Source organism: Pelophylax lessonae (genome assembly GCF_965119305.1).
Source record: "Pelophylax lessonae genome assembly, chromosome: 2".
Lineage (NCBI taxonomy): Eukaryota > Metazoa > Chordata > Amphibia > Anura > Ranidae > Pelophylax > Pelophylax lessonae.
Window position 1 is genome coordinate 374,381,344 of NC_138769.1, and position 18,741 is coordinate 374,400,084.

General features: G+C 43.8%; 1 protein-coding gene across 1 annotated transcript in view; it reads left to right on the top strand.

Annotated features, from left to right (window-relative positions):
- The first annotated feature begins 10,144 nt into the window (after positions 1-10,144).
- The window catches only part of NT5C1A (5'-nucleotidase, cytosolic IA), a 79,690-nt gene continuing 71,093 nt past the window's right edge, over positions 10,145-18,741 (top strand). The window contains exon 1 of the mRNA XM_082246779.1: positions 10,145-10,779. Within this exon, the coding sequence (XP_082102905.1) occupies positions 10,639-10,779 (141 nt within the window). The 5' untranslated portion in view covers positions 10,145-10,638. The remainder of the gene's footprint in view (positions 10,780-18,741) is intronic.

An 18,741-nucleotide genomic window follows, 5' to 3' on the forward strand; every position in this document is an offset into this window, starting at 1 on the left:
CACTGGCTGCATGTAAGGTAAATATCTCCTAAACGGTACATGTTTAGGAGATATTTACAGTATCTATAGGTAAGCCTTATCATAGGCTTACCTATAGGTACAACTTGCAGAGGAGGGTTTACTTCCTCTTTAACCATGCATTTTTGGATAGCATGGTGAACTGTGTTCACAAAGGGATTTTTGGAAGTATTCCTGAACCCAGACAGTTATGTCCATCACATGAATGGCATGTCAAATGTACGATTTGCCATTCGCACCTGGGCGTTTTGAAATTGTGGGCAGAATCGCATCAAATCTGCCCTCAGGTGTGAATGCAGCCAAAGTGTGCCCAGGAGGCACAGGTGCAGTGTCCAGACTAGCTGCTGTCAGCCTGTCAAAGTCTATAGCAGGGTGAAATAAGATTTGGCTGGGCAGGATTAAATGATGTATTGAGTGGTATTTAGGGCCTTATGCATTCAGGCAGGGATGTATATACCTGCATGTAAATGTCTAGAATCAAAGTGTAATGGCAAAAAATGTTTCTTTAGCTTTGGGTAGAGTGGGGCAAGGGTTAGATTCTTTGTTTTCATTGCTGCCTTTTGATTCTATTGGAGAGATTTCCCCCCACTTCATGTCTCAGTGGTAAGCGTCAATGGGTCAAAAAGCAAGTAAAGAGCAAAGACAATGATAAAGAATTCACATAGGTTTTAACCTTTCCTCACTCTAACAAAAACAGAAAAAGCCCTATGCTGTTTGAAGGTCCACTTTTAAGTTTAGTGGCATGGGTTATGATTAGGGTTAAATTTAGGTATCATGGTGAGCTAATACAAAATGACTATTATTTTGAGCGTGAGAAATACATTTCTTGAATATGATACACAACACATTTGACACATGCAGTAAAATATTTGAAAATACCATTGCTGAAATTTCTGGCACTAAGATACCCTTCTGTAATCAAACCTGGGTGCTTGATAATGCACCAATTGATACATACCAGGAAGGGAGTGCCTTCCTCACAATATAAAGAGAAGCATAATAAATATTTGGAGACTGCAGGACACAGTAGAAAATGTTCACTCAGCTTACTGAAAAGGGTCAAGGCATGACCACTCTGAATTTAGAAACGTGCAAGGAAAATTTAAAAAACAGGATTTTAGTTTGCACAATGATCCATGACTGAAGGGAACACAGCTTTGCTAAATGAAAATTCTCTACACTTTTAGTAAATTACCCTGCTACATTATCCACGCTTTATTACGATTTTCAGACTAATAATAAAGTAATACAGACTTTCTTTGGCTTTAAAAGCTGGTGCAAAATTCTGAATGGGCCTTTTATTCAGCACATGCCACACTGAAGAACTGTAAGGTGTTAAGTGGCAGCACTAACAGAGCACTTGTGGATCTGAGAATCCAATTAGCAACTATTGCTTTACTGCATCTTAGCCACTTATCAGCCATTTACTAATGTTTTCTAAATCTAAAGTACACCTAAATTCAAAAAATGTGAAAATTTACTATTTTTTTTAATGGAACACCTAAAATGTTAACCACTTAAGCCCCGGAAGATTTTACCCCCTTCCTGACCAGGCCCTATTTTGCGATTGGGCACTGCGTGACTTTAACGGACAATTGCGCGGTCGTGCAACGCTGTACCCAAATGAAATTGACGTCCTTTTTTTCCCACAAACAGAGCTTTCTTTTGGTGGTATTTGATCACCTGCGCTATAAACAAAAAAAGCAACAATTTTGAAAAAAAAAATAACAAAATAACAATATTTTTCACATTTTTTTATATGAAATTCCCCCCCCCCAAAAAATGTAAAAATCAACATTTTAGGCCAATTTGTTTTCTGCTACATATGTTTGGTAAAAAAAATCTCAATAAGCATATTTGGATTGGTTTGCGCAAAAGCTTTTGCGTTTACTAACTAAGGGAAAGATGTTTGTCATTTTTATTGTTTTTTTTTCACCAGTAATGGCGGTGATCTGCGATGTATTTTTTACATAGCAGGACCGAGTGATCAGTGCTTTTACACAGGGGAGAGTGACAGGCGGCTTTGTTTACATTAGCCGCCTGCCTTTCTCCCTCTCCAGTCTCCACCCGACGATCGCGAGTCACCGGCAGACATCGGGTCCGCCGGTCACAGGCGCCGGCTTCTTCGGGTACGAGCGGGGGCGGGAGCGCGCCTCCGCTGGCGTGCGCTCGCCCCCTATTCCCTCCCAGGCTAGTGACGTACCGGTACGTCACTTTGCCTGGGAGGGGCTGACCGCCGCCGTATATAGTCGGGCGGCGGTCGGCAAGTGGTTAAATACAGGGCACTTTCACCCCCTTCCTGCCTAGACCAATTTTCGGCTTTCGGTGCTAATTGGCATCTATGGGAAATCTTGGTCAGTTTGGCATGGCACTGCTCTCTGTCTTTAACATTGGTGTCTACAGGAAATTCTTGGTCAGCTTGGTATGCCACTGCTCATGAACTATAACTGACAGGGACACAAAACTTGGGGAGCACTGAGAGGGGACCCAGGACTACAACATATCTATACATTTTAAAAGTGGGGTATAACCTGAACACTACACTGACTGCACTAAACTAACTCAACACACTATCCACTAACTACCTGCCTAACCTCTATTATCAAACACTATACACGGCTGCCGTGTAAACAGCCTTATGTAGTGTGGGGCATGGACTTAGCCCCTGAGCCATGATTAGCTAAAGACACCCTGCCTTTGGACAATCATGGCTCTGACAGGACATTGTGCTGTGATTGGCCAAAGCATACAGGTCAGGTGCATGCTTTGGCCAATCACAAGCACTTATTGCACTGCAATCGTGCAGTGCTTTATGGGGAACTCATCGGCGGGCGAACTTGCCGCTGAGTGCCCCCGGTGTTTGTATGTTCGGCGAACACACAAACACTCGATGTTCGAGTCTAATTTACGTTCGACTTGAACGTCCAGCCCATCCCTACACAAAACCATAGGAATAGGGGTGCAAAAAAATGGCTGCAGGTGATGAGTCAAAATGTTAAATATTTGGGTGTAGCAGGGGGCAGTTTGTTTGCCAAAGGGCTGGAGAGCCGTACAATAATGAGTGTGTGCATGGGGGGGAGTTCCTTGCAAGTTTTGGGCCTACATTTCTGCAAATGGAGTTCTAGATTTGGTCAGGATAAATGGTGTCTTCAATGCTGAGAAATACAAGATACTTATCCATTATGCCATATCATCAGGGAGGTGTGTGTTTGGCCCCAAATTTATTCTGCAGCAGGACAATGACCTCAAACATACAGCCAGTGTCATTAAGATCTATCTTCAGCATATAGAAGAACAAGGAGTCCTGGAAGTGAGGGCTTGGTCTCCACATAGCCCTGATCTCAACATCATCGAGTCTGTTTGGGATTACATGAAGAAACAGAAGGATTTGAGGCAGCATATATGCACAGAAGATCTCTTGTTAGTTCCCCCAGATGTTTGGAACAAGCTACCAGGCAAATTCCTATAAAAACTGTGTGCAAGTGTACCTAGAAAAATGTAATGCTGTTTTGAAGGCAAAGGAAGGTCATACCGAATATTGATTTGATTTGGATTTCTCTTCTGTTCAGTTCTCTTCTTTTTTCAGTTGAACTGTTAACACTTCTATTTCTGAAAGCCTTCTTAATATACACCTTTTTTATACACCTGCCCAAAACCTTTTTGCACAGAACTGTGTGTATATATACAATGTGTACAATATATATATATATATATATATATATATATATATATATATAGAGAGAGAGAGAGAGAGAACCCTACAGGTAGGTGCTAGGTAAAATAGATAGTGAGCCTTGTCTGCCTAACAGCAGGGCTGTGATTTGTTAGATAGGGTGCCAGGGCTTCCAGATGTGCCTGCTGAAGGGAGAAGTATCCCCACTGGCTCCTGTGAGAGGCTTCTCATAGGGCAGTATAGGAAGCCCAATCAGGGGACACATCCCAGCTTGTAACTACCCCAGAAGGCAGATTAGGCTGCAAATGATTCTGGGAGTGGGTATAAGTTTGGGGGGAAGTGCGTGGCACTGTGTCTTTGGCGGGAGCAGAGCCCCAGGAAGGAGAGTGCGGCTGTCTCTCCTGCTGTCTAAGGAAGGTGAATGTCTCAGGGTGTCGCCTGAGAATCAAGAGAGTGCTGAGTTGAGCTGAGGGGATCCGGTGTGCCGAGAGCCTGCAGAGAGAGGGGTCCAGTCCCAGGAAAGCCTACACAGGTCGTGAGTACTGCGGATTGCCCCTGGGGGTCTGCCTAGAGTCAGAGGGGCCCCCTCCGGAAGAGGTTTGGGGATCCAAGGTCAACTAGCTGTAAAGGGGGTACCTAGGTTGAGGACCCTGAAGTGTAAAGGGGGTACATAGTCAGTGGACCCTGAAGAGTTCAAGGAGCATAAAGGGGGCACCAGCAGTCTGGGCCCTGAATTGCATTGCGTGTGCCAGTTACAGTGTTAGCTATTTGGAGTTCTACACAATACTACTTTAAGCTGTGCCAGGCGGGGGAAAGTATTCAGAGACTTACACAGTGAAGCAGTGTCAGGAGTTCTACAGTTCTCAGTCTTGGATCTACTGGACTATAGGTCAGGGATTCAAAACTTCCTCTGTTGTACAGAGAGTTCTCAGAGTCAGTGAGCATTGGCTGGTGCTGGCTAGCGTCAGGAAAGTGCCAACGGGCATTTTTCCAGGATCGAAGTCCCAATTGTAATTAGTTCAAGCCGAGAGGAGTATCCCACTCATTCCCTTCTCCCATCCCCTTAATTTATAATAAAAACCACAAACAAAGATGCCGGAGTTGTCACTGTTTCAATTGTCACACCTGGGGACTCAGCTCACATGGGCTGGAGCGGATTCCGGTACTAATGGCAGACCCACATCAGGCCATAGGCCTGGAAACCTTGCTATATATATATATATATATATATATATATATATATATATATATATATTTATATATATATATTGTAGTCAGTGTGTAGACAGGTTTACATTTTTCTCCATCTAGTACAGGGGTGGGGAACCTACGGCCCGTGGGCCGTATGCAGCCCCCAAACCCATCTGATCCGGGCCTGCCATTGGGCTGCCTCCAGAGGGGAAGGGGAGGGGGAGCGCCTCCTGATTACACACAGAGCGGGTTCCTCTGCTTACCCTGCGCGGCCGCTGTCATACAAAGTCACGCCTCCTACCTATGATAGACAGCACAGTGGTGACGTCTATCATAGGAGTTGGTCCAGGAGGCGTGACTTCGTATGAGAGCGCCCGCGCCGGGTAAGTAGAAAAACTCTGGTCTGTGTGTAATCAGGAGGCGCTATAATCCCCATGCGCTCTGCATTGATGGGGGGCACTAATCACTCTGCATTAATGGGGGCGCTAATCACTCTGCATTGATGGGGGACACCAATCATTCTGCATTGATTGGGGCACTAATCACTCTGCATTGATGGGGGGCACTAATCATTCTGCATTGATTGGGGCACTAATCACTCTGCATTAATGGGGGGCACTAATCATTCTGCATTGATTGGGGCACTAATCACTCTGCATTGATGGGGGGCACTAATCATTCTGCATTGATTGGGGCACTAATCACTCTGCATTAATGGAGGGTGCTAATCACTCTGCATTGATGGGGGCACTAATCCCTCTGCATTAAGGGGGGCACTAATCACTCTGCATTGATGGGGGCACTAATCACTCTGCATTGATGGGGGCACTAATCCCTCTGCATTAAGGGGGGCACTAATCACTCTGCATTGATGGGGCACTAATCACTCTGCATTAAGGGGGGCACTAATCACTCTGCATTGATTGGGGCACTAATCACTCTGCATTGATGAGGGGCACTAATCACTCTGCATTGATGGGGGCACTAATCACTCTGCATTAAGGGGGGCACTAATCACTCTGTATTGATTGGGGCACTTATCACTCTGCATTGATTGGGGCACTAATCACTCTGCATTGATGGGGCACTAATGACTCTGCATTGATGGGGGCAATAATCACTCTGCATTTATGGGGGCAATAATCACTCTGCATTGATGTGGGACACTAATAACTCTGCATTAAGGGGGGCACTAATCACTCTGTATTGATTGGGGCATTGATTGGGGCACTAATCACTCTGCATTGATGGGGGCACTAATCACTCTGCATTGATGGGGGCACTAATCACTCTGCATTAAGGGGGGCAAACCTAGAAAACCAGTTGCCAGTAGCAACATCATCAATACCAGCTAACATCACACACCTCACCAAAGAGAAGCAGTTGCAGCCATCACATTAGGGGTGAGTTAATTTAATGTTTGACCAAATATAACAGGCACATTTTTAAGTTGATAATTTTGTACGGCCCCCGAATGATTTTAAAAATACCCAAATGGCCTCGGCAGAAAAAAGGTTCCCCACCCCTGATCTAGTAGGTAGTGTTGTGCCATCGTATAGATGGAAATCTTTCAAATAAAGGGCCCCACGTCATTTTGATGTGATTATGTGGAGTGGATGTTAGGCAGAGGAACCTGCTTGTGAGGGGCAGTAATTAGCTTAGGGTCATTTCCTGGTGACGAGGGATCGTTTAAGGAAGGCTTCTTGTTCAGTACACACAGCCCGGTGAGCGGTGCAAAGAAGTTGATTTGGTGCAGACTGCAGGAACGTTCCTTTTCTATACCCAGAAGAGACACTACTCCTGGTAATGGAAGCCATCTTCTTGTAACATGTGCTGAAAATGCTAAGAGTATGTATCAGGGTTGCCAACTGACGGTAAATTTACTGACAGTTTGTAAAAATGTTTACACTGTCAGTCAATGTCTGTTAGAGACATTTTATGTCAGTAAAAGTCGGGAATTTTTTTTCAGGCAGGTTAGTGTTGGCTCGGCAAGTGTAAGAAAAAAACCTTGACAGCTTGATGCAGCACCAGAAGCTACTTATCCAGGCAGAGTTTGCAGCCAGTTAGAATCAATTTTAAATAGAATCAGGCTTGAGCCAACTGCGGAAGCAGCGAGTAACTGCATTTGCAGATCCTGCTCCTATAGTTCTGGCTGTGAAGTGATCTCAACAGTGCTCCACCTGCCTCCTTTCTGCATAGATATGTAGTTGGAACCTGGTGCTTGTCTGGCAACAGTTCCTGAAGCCTGTGTCTATGGCCCCTCATGCACCGCAGCTACACTACACTCTCCACCCTGAGTAACCTATCCTGCTCTTCTGCAGCTGCAGTTCTCCATCATGTACTGTCAAGGAGGGCGGTTTGGGGGTGGGAGAAGAACAGTGTACCGGGGGAGGGGGCAGTTTGGGGGAAAGGGAGGCACCCCCTGTACTCGGCACTCAGTGTACCCCTGAACCCTGCACTCTGTACGCAGCGCACACCTGAATCCTGCACTTTGTATGCATCACACCCCTGAACCCTGCACTCCGTATGCAGCACACTCCTGAACCCTGCAGTCTGTATGCAGCACACCCCTGAAACCTGCAATCTGTATGTAGCGCACACTTGAACCCTGCACTCTATACATAGTGCACACCTGAACTCTGCACTCTGTACTTACCACACACTCCTGGTATTTAATGCCCCTTTAAGACCCACATTTAGTGTAGGAGGTGATACTGCTGCCTCCTGAATGTGTTTTTTCCCAGCCAAATGGGAATTTAGCATTGAAATACTGTGTCACAACTGCAAGCCAAGCTTTTGGCTTGTGACTGCTGCACAGCTCCATTGAGCTCAACATGCAAATTTGACAAGCGATGCTGCTTGTGAAAATTGGACATGTCAAGTTAAAATTGCTGCACTATAAAGGTAAGCATCAAGGTGATGGTAATATTGAGTTGGCCCACCCTTTGTAACTATAACAGCTTCAACTCTTCTAGGAAGGCTGTCCACAAGGTTTAGGAGTGTGTCTATGGGAATGTTTGACCATTCTACCAGAAGCGCATTTGAGAGGTCAGGCACTGATGTTGGACGAGAAGGCCTGGCTCACAATCACAACTCTAATTCATCCCAAAGGTGTTCTACCGGGTTGAGGTCAGGACTCTGTGCAGGCCAGTCAAGTTCCTACACCCCAAACCTGCTCATCCATGTCTTTATGTACCTTGCTTTGTGCACTGGTCCAAATCATTTGGTGGAGGGGTGGTTATGGTGTGGGGTTGTTTTCAGGGGTTGGGCTTGATCCCCTAGTTCCAGTGAAGAGAACTCTTAAGGCATAAGCATACCAAGACATTTTGGACAATTTCATGCTCCCAACATTGTGGTTGTTTGGGGATGGCCCCTTACTGTTCCAAAATGACTGCAAACCAGTGCACAAAGCAAGGTTCATATGGATGAGCAAGTTTGGGGTAAAGGAACTTGACTGTCCTGACCTCAACACCTTTGGGATGAATTAGAGTGGAGACTGCAAGCCAGGCCTTCTCATCCAAATCAGTGCCTAACTTGCAAATGCTTCTGGAAGAATGGTCAAACTTTCCCATAGACACACTCCTAAACCTTGTGGACAGCCTTCCCAAAAGAGTTGAAGCTAATATAGCTTCAAGGGGTGGGCAAACTCAATATTGAACCCTACGGACTAAGACTGGGATGCCAATTAAACTTCATGTGCGTGTAAAGGTAGGTACTTCTGACAATATAGTGTAGTTTTACCTATAAGCACAACCCAAAGTGAGTGGCAGCACAATCTGCCATAAACTATTATAATTGTGAGGACCAGTTGGCAAGTACAACCTACATCCCCATACCTTGGGTTTGCCTATGGTTTCTTTGCTGCCTGTATAGCATGCTGTATGGTCTATTTGTCCTTTAGCTTTTAACCACTTTACGACCGCTCACATTGCTGCTACTGTGGCAATGTGGCTCATTATCGTCCAGCGACGTAGACGTACGTCGCTGGACTCCTCCCCTTGTGGGCGGCGCACACGCGCCGCCGGAGGCTAGCTCCTGCTGTTTTCAGTCACAGCGGGAGTCGGGCGAGGGGAGGAGCGGCGGTGATCACCGCTGCTCTTCCCCGATCGTCGGGGAATCGAGTGTGAAGATCCGCCCGCTTGTGTAAACAAAGCGGGTGGATCTCCTAGTGACAGACAGGGTCAGATTGCAGGGTTCAGCATAGCTGAACCTGCGATCTGTCCCTGTGTCACTCAGTCACCTCCCCCCACACACGTCAGTAAGCACCAGGCATACATTAACCCCTCCCTCTCCAATAAAAATTAACCTTTTCCCTGTCAGTGTCATTTTTACAGTAACAGTGCATATGTATAGCACTGATTACTGTAGTAATGTCACTGGTACCCCCAAAAGTGTCAAAAATGTCAGTCAAGGGTCCGATCTGTCCGCCGCAATGTCGCAGTCCCGCAAAAAAAATCGCAGATCGCCGCCATTACTCGTTAAAAAAGAAACCACCAAAAATTACAGAAATCTTTCCCTTAGTTAGTAAACGCAATAACTTTTGCGCAAACCAATCAAAATACGGTTATTGCGATTTTTTTTTACCAAAAATATGTAGCAGAAAACAAATTGGCCAAAAATGATAAAAAAGTTTGATTTTTACATTTTTTTGGGGGGGAATTTCATATAAAAAAATGTGAAAAATATTGTTATTTTTTCAAAATTGTCGCTCTTTTTTTGTTTATAGCGCAAAAAGTAAAAATCGCACAGGTGATCAAATACCACCAAAAGAAAGCTCTGTTTGTGGGAAAAAAAGGACGTAAATTTCGTTTGGGAAAGGCATTGCATGACCGCGCAATTGTCCGTTAAAGTTGCACAGTGCCGAATCGCAAAAAGTGGCCTGGACATAAGACAGCAAAATCCTCCGGTGGTAAAGTGCTTAATCTATTGATTCTATATCATTTTGATTCTTATCTTTTTTTTTTTTTGCACATCAATGGATAGGAAAAGCATGTTTGCACGCAAATTTCATACATACAAAAATGAGATGTCCCTAAAAATAAAAATGCCAGCATTAGATGCTGTTTTACTGTGAAGAAGATATAAATAAAGAAAAACCTAACGCAAGGCTACAGGTCACAAAATACAATAACCAAATGTATCGTTGTCATAAACAAGATGACAGATCATTGATGCAAAAGCTGGGCAGTGACTTATTCGCAGGCTGAATTGTGAACAAATAGTTGCTAGGATATGGGAGGATCTTTTTGCTCTCAGGAGGCCATTGACTAGATGAACGTTCTTTCTATTCGTCTCCCTTCTTCTTGCCCAGCGTATGGGAGAAGCAGTGCAGCAGAAGCCTGAGAAGAGGAGGAAATGTTCAGCTGATCAGGGGAGTTCCACTCAGTATATATTTATCCTCCCTTCTCCATTTCATGGAATCAGGAGCAGGGCAACGCAGGGGGATTATGGGATGCCATATAAAGACCTGTCACTGGTGAGGGGAGAGGCAAAGGGAAACTGGCAAATTTAGAGAGAGAGAGAAGGAGGATGTGCCAGAGAGAAAGAAGAAGATAGGGAGGTGGAATTTCATGTGAAAAGAACTGGAGAGCAAAACACAGCTAGAGGGAGAGATGGAAGGGAGATATACAAAGCAATCAGCGGGTGAGATTTAGAAAGGGAGGCAGGAGAGCCTAGTGTCAGACTGTTCATCTCCATCACACACATAGGCATTAGCAGTACACAATCCTATCGACTCATAAATCTGCACTGAAAATATGTTGCCTGGCTCTGGGGATGCAGCTGAGGGAGGACCGAAAGACAGCCATGTCCCTGCAAGAAATCCCGAAGGGAAACAAACATGGGAAGAAGCCAAATCCTTCTATGACAATCTAACTTCCACCAAGAAGCCCAAATCGGTATGTACATCCTATGTCTCTTATTACTAGATGTTTACTTTCCTTCCCCGCTCAGAAAATTGCGTAAAATAATATCATCGCGGTGGGAAAGTTGTTGAGCATATCCCCAACATACCGTATGACATCGCTGTCACTATGTTTTATCTTATCGCCTTTCTCCATATTTCCTATTTCAGTCTGCGGTTCTCAGAAAGGGTGGCGTTAGCCTACTAGCAGGGAAACTGTATATGTGAGGTTTGGAGTATCTATACTTTGAGCCAGGGGACAGTGACAAGCTGATATCACTAGCTCTTATGAAGGTGATTGCTGGTGCACAAAGCTTTGTGACCTTCAAATGTGGAATCAGCAGCTGGTGTAGAATAGGTGACTGGCCAAGGTCACTGACCTTTGATACTGCTCCACTAGAAAAATGGCCCTGGAACTAAATATACACATAACAATGTACACAGCCAGTGCACATAAATGTGTGTATATAAGCACATCTAAATTAGTGCCGCTTCTTTCATACAAGAATAGCTTAGTCACCAACGTATCTACCACCTTTATTCAACTGTTAATCTGCCATCATTTATCCCTTGACCCGAGCATGCACATTCGATGAACTATAGGATATGAGTACTGAATTATTATTCTATATCCCAATAAACATTTACATTTTAGAGTAATATCTGACTACACCATAAGCTGCAAATGGTCTTGCCTCTGCATTAAACAGTAGGGAGCTGGTGAAATATTTCCAACCTGAAAGATAAGACTTTCGTATGACTTTGCTGCGTCAACCCAATATATCATATTAACCAGTGACAGGTTTTACATCTCAATGTCTGTTTACTTCATTTTTAAGACTCGTTCGTATGAAGGCAAAGCTGCGTATTGATCCTCTGCAGTCAATATACCCACCCCTAAAATTCAGAGATGTATAGTAACGAAGTAGAACTACTTAAGTACTGTACTTAAGTACCGAAATGCGGTATCTGTACTTTCCTAGAGTAGAATTTTTTCCTCCTACTTCTACTTTTACTTCACTACATTTTTTCGATGATTTCGATACTTCTACTCAAGTATTTTTTTTTTGTGCTGCATAGTTACTCGTTACTTTTAAAAAAATTACCACTGCCAGAACAGTAGATGGCAGGTTGCATAAAGCTCAAAAAAATGTGTATAATGTCATTTGTAAATCAGCGCATACGAAAATAAAGGCTGTGTATAATAAAAGCTGCTATACCAAATCTTTCCAATAAAAAGAAAATATGAAACAAACAAATAAATGGTGCTACAGCGCTTAAAGTGCATCAAGAAACTACTAACAAACACAGGTTAATCATTTGAATAAATCATTTGAAATAATAAAAACAATATGATGTTCAAACTTTTGACTTATTTCTTTAATAACTACATAACACAGTACTTGTACTTCTACTTTCAGTACTTGAGTAGGAATTTTTTTTCAAAACTACTGGTACTTTTACTTTCAGTACTTAAGTAGCAAATTTTTTGAAAAAACTACTTGCAATACTTAAGTAAAAAAAATGTTGAATACTTTAGTACTTCTACTTAAGTAACTTTTTCTGCGAGCACTTCCACTTCTACTCAAGTAATTTTTTGATCGAGCACTTGTACTTTTACTCAAGTAGAAATTTCGAGTACTTTATACAAGTCTGCTAAAATTGCTCAAGCTGTCTTACGTTGGCTTAAAGAAACATAGTAAACATATTTCAGACAGCTCATAAGCTTTGCACTGAGCCAACAGAATAATCTCTCTTTAACTGTAACAGATGACACAAACATGTTGTCACTGGATACTGTATATGGTGATGAAAAATTAAACAGGCTTCTTACATAGTTATATAGTTAAGCTGGATACACACTATACAACCTGTGTTGTTAGATTTCCTTTAGATTTACCTGTAGTGCAAAAGCCTGCCAGATTGAGTACAAATTAAAAGTGTTTAGGTTTGATCTCATATTATATGGTTTTGGCAGGGCCGTCTTTAAGGCAGGGCAAAAAGGGGCAGGTGCCGCGGGCCCAGTCATTGTTGTGGGGCCTAAAGCAGGTACCCCTTGAGCCTGCACTGCCTGAGAATAGTTGATAAGTGGATTTGGGAGGGCCCAAGTAAATGTTTGCCCAGGGTCCAATCAATAATAAAGATGGCCCTGGGTTTTGGTAAATCTAAAGGAAAAAATCTAAAGACAATTGTATAGTGTGTATGGCCCATTAGTCTGGTTGAAAAAAAGGAAACAAGTTGATTTAGTTCAAACAATGAAAGAGATAAAAAAAATACAATCTTATATACACAATCCTATAACCACAGTTGATCCAGAGGAGGGAAAAAACCCGAGCAAAGCATAATCCAAATTGTTCCAGCAGGGAAAAATATCCCCCTCCCCCCAGGCCATCAGATATTCCCTGGATCAACTTTACCTATAAATGCTAGTATCCATTTATATCAGGGGTCTTCAAACTATGGTCCTCCAGTTGTTCAGGAACTACAATTCCCATCATGCCTAGTCATGTCTGTGAATGTCAGAGTTTTCCAATGGCTCATGGAATGTGTAGTTCCGCAACAGCTGGAGGGACCTAGTTTGAGGATCCCTGATTTATATTATGTACATGTAGGATGCTGTCCATTCTCTACCCTACCTCTGACAAGTTGCCACAAACAGCAGCACCAATTTTCTTTGCTATATAAATCACAAATAAGTTTCCTAGGAAATATTTTCATCTCTGCATGATTTGGGCACAGAAGCTTCCAGCACAAGACGAAGCAAGTATGTAAGAGTAAAAGTTAATGTGCGTTAGGGCTTAGGTTAGTTTTTGCCTTAGGGTTTCTGTGTTTTAAAGCTAACCCTCAGGCTTGTACAGTTGTCCAGTCTTCTCTCCTTTACTAAAATTGCTTTTCTGATTTCGCTGAACACTGTGAGCTTCTCACAGTGTGCATTAGAAGCTGCAACAGGAGTTCCTTTCATTTCCTGGCTAGAGGACATCCAGTATCCATCTAGCACTTTTCCCCCGGCTTTACACTTCATGGCCAGTACCTTTCGTTAATGAAAATTTTTGTTTCAAACATGAAGGTTCAACATGATAGGTGGGCATTACCTAGGGAAGCCTACATGCAAATACAGCCTGCCTAGGATGCCCACTCCTCCAAACTGAAATCCACCCATCAAGTCATTTAAATACGTGCAAAACCCCTTCTAAGAACCAAGCCACTGCTTTCATCAGTCATACAAAAAAGAGAGTGGGACTGGGACTGAGATCATAGCCCAGACACACAAGCGGTTAATGAGCAGGAACTGAGACTTGCTAATGGTATGAAATCATTTATGTAATAGAAATAGTGCAATCACAAATACAAAAATTAACTTAGTGCCATATAGGTGTGGTGACCCATATCCTATCCTAAACATTTAAAAACTGCTTTCATCAGACCTTAGGGCTCTTGAAAGAAGTGCTGAGGCAGATTGCTGTGATGTTTTCATGAAGCTATGTGTGACACCCTGTCAGGGCCCGCCCCAGATACGATCTGCTGCCATTGCATAGAGATGCAGGGAGACCCAATAAGTTCAGTTCCACTTTAAAGTGGTTCTAAAGGATGAAGTTTTTTTTTTACCTTCGTGCATTCTATGCACGGAAATAAAAAAACCTTTAGTGTGCAGCTCCCCCCTTAGCCAACCTAATACCTAAGCCCAAACTCGATCCAGTGTTGTGCACGAGAGCAGCGGCTCTCCCGGGTCTCTCCCTCTTCATTGACTGAGATGTAGCAGCAGGAGCCATTGCATTAAATCCAAGTCAGTGAGGAGGGCGCAGGGGGCTGGGCTGGGCCACGCTCTCTGTGTCTTATAGACAATACACAGCAGGGCTCAGGAGTGAGCATGCACCAGTGCCCCCATAGCAAGCAGCTTGCTTTGGGGGCATTTGGCAGGGGGGGAGGGAGATGAGGATTTAAGCTGCTCTGTACATAACCTTTGCACAGAGCAGGTAAGTATGACGCGTTTGTTATTTTTTAAAATTGCCTTTACAAACACTTTAATGTTAGGCTCCATGTACACGGGACGCTGGAAATGGCCGTTTAGGAGCAGTTGGGCGTTTTTTTCAGAAGCCCCTGAACCCACCTACATTTTATCTTATCTGTCCATGTACACCAGGTCGTTTACAGTCATTTGCAGGGAGTTGCGTTCAGGGACTGTTTTTAGAACGCAATTATTTGCGTTCGAACGTGTGTTTCCCGGCGTTTCAAACGCACAAACGCGTCCGAACGCGTCTGAACGCGATGACCCGCGTTTAGCGTTCGCGTTTTTCCATTTTAAAGGGGAATAATTTTTTTGACCTCAAGGAACGCTTCTAAACGCAAACGCCCGCAAACGCTGCTAAACGCGGGTACAAAACGCGACCGAACGGACGTTTCAAACGTCCTCAAAATTCCAGCATTCAAAGGGACTTTTAACAACGTCCCGTGTACATGGAGCCTTAGGTGTACATGTTGTAAAGATGTCTGAACCTTTAAAAATAGCAGTGCATTTCCTTGTGTGAGGGTACCAAGGCAGTGCCTGCAGTCTAAAAAATTGGCATTGTCAGATTAGGGGCCCAGTAGTCACATGCGATTAGAAGCTCTGACAGGCTCTGGACACATACAAGTTGGCCGTAGCTAATCATCCAGTTTGTACATAGCCATAGCACAGGGTGCTGCTGCATCAAGAGGCTGGTGTTTAGCCGGATCCTAACGCAGCAACCTATTCACTTTCATTCACCCATCTAAATAAAGCCTTAGGCACTGCTGCCTCTGACTGCTAGATATTTAGAGTGAGATTTGGTGATGTCACTTCTGTACCACTCACTGTTCTCCTTTCTGGAGGTTTTGATTTGAGGAAGCAAAGCCACCCCAGCTCCACATCCCCTTAATCAAGACCTAAATTGTGTAAAAAGAATACAATCAAACAAAAAAGCCGGTTACTCGATGCTTCTTCCTTAGTTACCTTTATTAAAGCACTAGAGCAGTAACAGAGTCTCTATGTGTGCTAACGCGTTTCGGCCGCAGCCATATTCATAACACATATAGACTCTATTACTGCTGCTGTGCTTTAATAAAGTTAACTAAGGAAAAAGCATCCAGTGGCAGGTTTTTTGTTTGATCGTATACCTGTAGTGGACGTTTGCAGCTGGAGCACCGATACTCAGCTCACACATGGGAGATACGGCAGTAGAGCTTGGGTGAGTATTTCTTGTTTGTAAAAATGATAGCAGTGAAAATGTGGGGATATTGTAGCAGCAGTTTCAATATTACGTTTGTAAACGATAATGCTAAGTGTCTATTCACACTACCGCGACTTGTCAGCCTGGCAAGTCGCGGTGGGTCGCGGTCCATTGTGTGCTACAGGAGCCGTTCTAATAGGAGCGACACAAGTCGCTCTGACTTAGAAAAAGGTTCCTGTACTACTTCGGGGCGACCTGGAGCGACTTGCATAGACATTCATTATATGAAGTCCGTGCAAGTCGCGCCGAAGTCGCGGTGCACACTACTTCACAGGTCGCCCCCGAAGTCTCTGCCGCTTCAGTGTGAACCGGCACTTAGCCTATAGTAGGGACTTACAGGCAGTCACCCAATGACCCAATGTTCTAGATTTAATCCAAGTTCCAATAACTGTCATGGGGTGTGCCTGCTGTGACTCTCGAGTGACCAATACTTGTGGTTATCGATGAAGTGTAGTATGCATTGATCCCACAGCCCCCACAGAGATGGATTATACATATGAGGGCCTGTCATCAATGCACAGGTCATCAATTCATACAAAACCTAATCAACAGTGTGCACGTTCTCCACTACCTTTGATAGCATTATATGTTATGTCAGATGCGCAGTAAAAAAATCAATCATATCTAAGCAAGAAAACCATTTTTAACTCTCAGGATAATCTAATTATGTGCAATGATAATAGTGGCCACATGGCTTTGATTGCAATGCCCTAAGCAGCATCTTCAATGAAGTTAATGAGACAATTTACTGATTAATTACACTGATAAAGATGGTAATGCTGTATCTAGGAAACCTAGACACCCTCAAGTCTGGCTTTTTTGAGCCACTTCTATTATTGTCAAAAGATGGACCTTTTTCTTTTTATCATGACTCTAGCTGTCTATGCTCTCCTAACCCTCTTGTTTTGAATTGTATTGTAACTGCACTGTCCCCCTTTATTTTGTAAAGCTAGGTGCAAACTGCTGGCGCTAGAACATCAAGGGGGTGAATAATGTTCAGGGGGGCAGTATTTTCAATAATAAGCTAAGATCAAGAACACAGGGGCATGGCCTGAAACTAGCAGGGGCTTCAAACTGACGAGTGAGTCAGTCAACAGTAAGTGGTTTCAAACATTCATGAGACATACATAGATCTATACTCAGACAAAAAAGTAAAAAAAAAAAATTGAAAAAATCGGGGGAGACTCGATTGCTCCCACTTGGCCTTGTCTCACTTGTCTCAAGCCCACTTTGACTTGTTTCTGCTATCATTGAATCATAATAACGATGACCCATGATGACCTTAGATAGGGTGTCTAGTACCTATGCCTTTTGCATTTGTTTTGTATTTTATGTAATAAATATAAGTTATGTCTATAACAGCTGTCAGTCATTATCAACTTGCATATAGCTAGCTTATTACACTGCAGAAATCAGTCTGTTTTGGGACGTGTACTGTATTTAGTCTGATTAAATCACATGTAGGCTTCATTGTCCTACTACATAGTTGCCAACATTTAAAAAAAATTTCCAGGGACACTTTGCAACACAGCTATCAATTACCACACCCACTTCCCTGAAGCTCCACCCATTCTGCATAATTAATCTCGCCTACTTATCAGGTTATAGAGTCTACTCCAATATAGAGAGAATTACAGGAAATTAAAAAGGGAATTTCAAACTTAAAGCCACAGTAGCAGAGTTGGAATAATTCTCCCATTCAGCTGTACTACTTCTGCGTAACATTTACGGGCCGCCCGATTAACAGGCGCTTCCAGGGACAATATAAATTACCTGGGACAGGCTCCTATTTGCAGGGACTGTCCCAGGAAAAAAGGAACAGTTGGCAAGTATGCTACTAGCACTAAAATCTTAGAGCGTCTATAGCCAAAAAATGTTTTTAGTTTTTCAATAGAGTAGGGAAGGGTTAAAACACCTGTTCCCTCTCCAGAGACACAACAGGAAGTTAGTGGAAATCTACCTGTCACTATCTGAGGTCTGGAACACCTGGAACTTTAAAACTCTGGGTCTAGTTTTGCAGTAGGGACGACTCAACGGGTGTGCCAGGGTATAGGTTCTAGAAGGTGCAGGAGCAGTGTGACGGCACGCAAATGGGGGGGGGGGGGGTGTTAGAGTTGCAGGATCTAAGGAGCCTCCTGGTCTTCACCAGAGCCACTGGAGGTGTGGATGTTGCACAGCAAGGCAGCCCCCAGGTTGCGGCTCTCTAACACACCTGTGAAGGCGCAGTGCCAGCAGATAGCACACTGGATTGGCTCAGGGTACACACAGGACACAAGGACCAAAGGAAAGACTTCAGCAGCTAGCAAGAAGAGACACTGGGGTGGGGGGGGGGTGCAGAGAACAAGAGTGTAGCACGGGAGTGCAGGGGAAGCTGGGCGATAGTGTACAGAGAGATGGACACAGCAAACAGGAATGGGGGGAAAAGCCAAACAACAAGAAACAATGCTGTGGAGAGCACCCACAGCAACAGAAAACGAAGGGAAACATAGACAGAAACTGAAGGAAATACAATACAAGAGCGCAGCAAGAGGGAAAACACTGAGAAAAAAGACAAGACTGAACAAACACACAGAATAAAATTGTGCAGCAGCAGAAGGAACAGCAAATGACAGAGAAACGAGGAAGTCCGGCTTCAGTGTGGAGATACGTTGTCCTAACATTAACCCACAGGTGCAAACACCAAAAAACACCTAGGTTCAGGGCTGATTGGC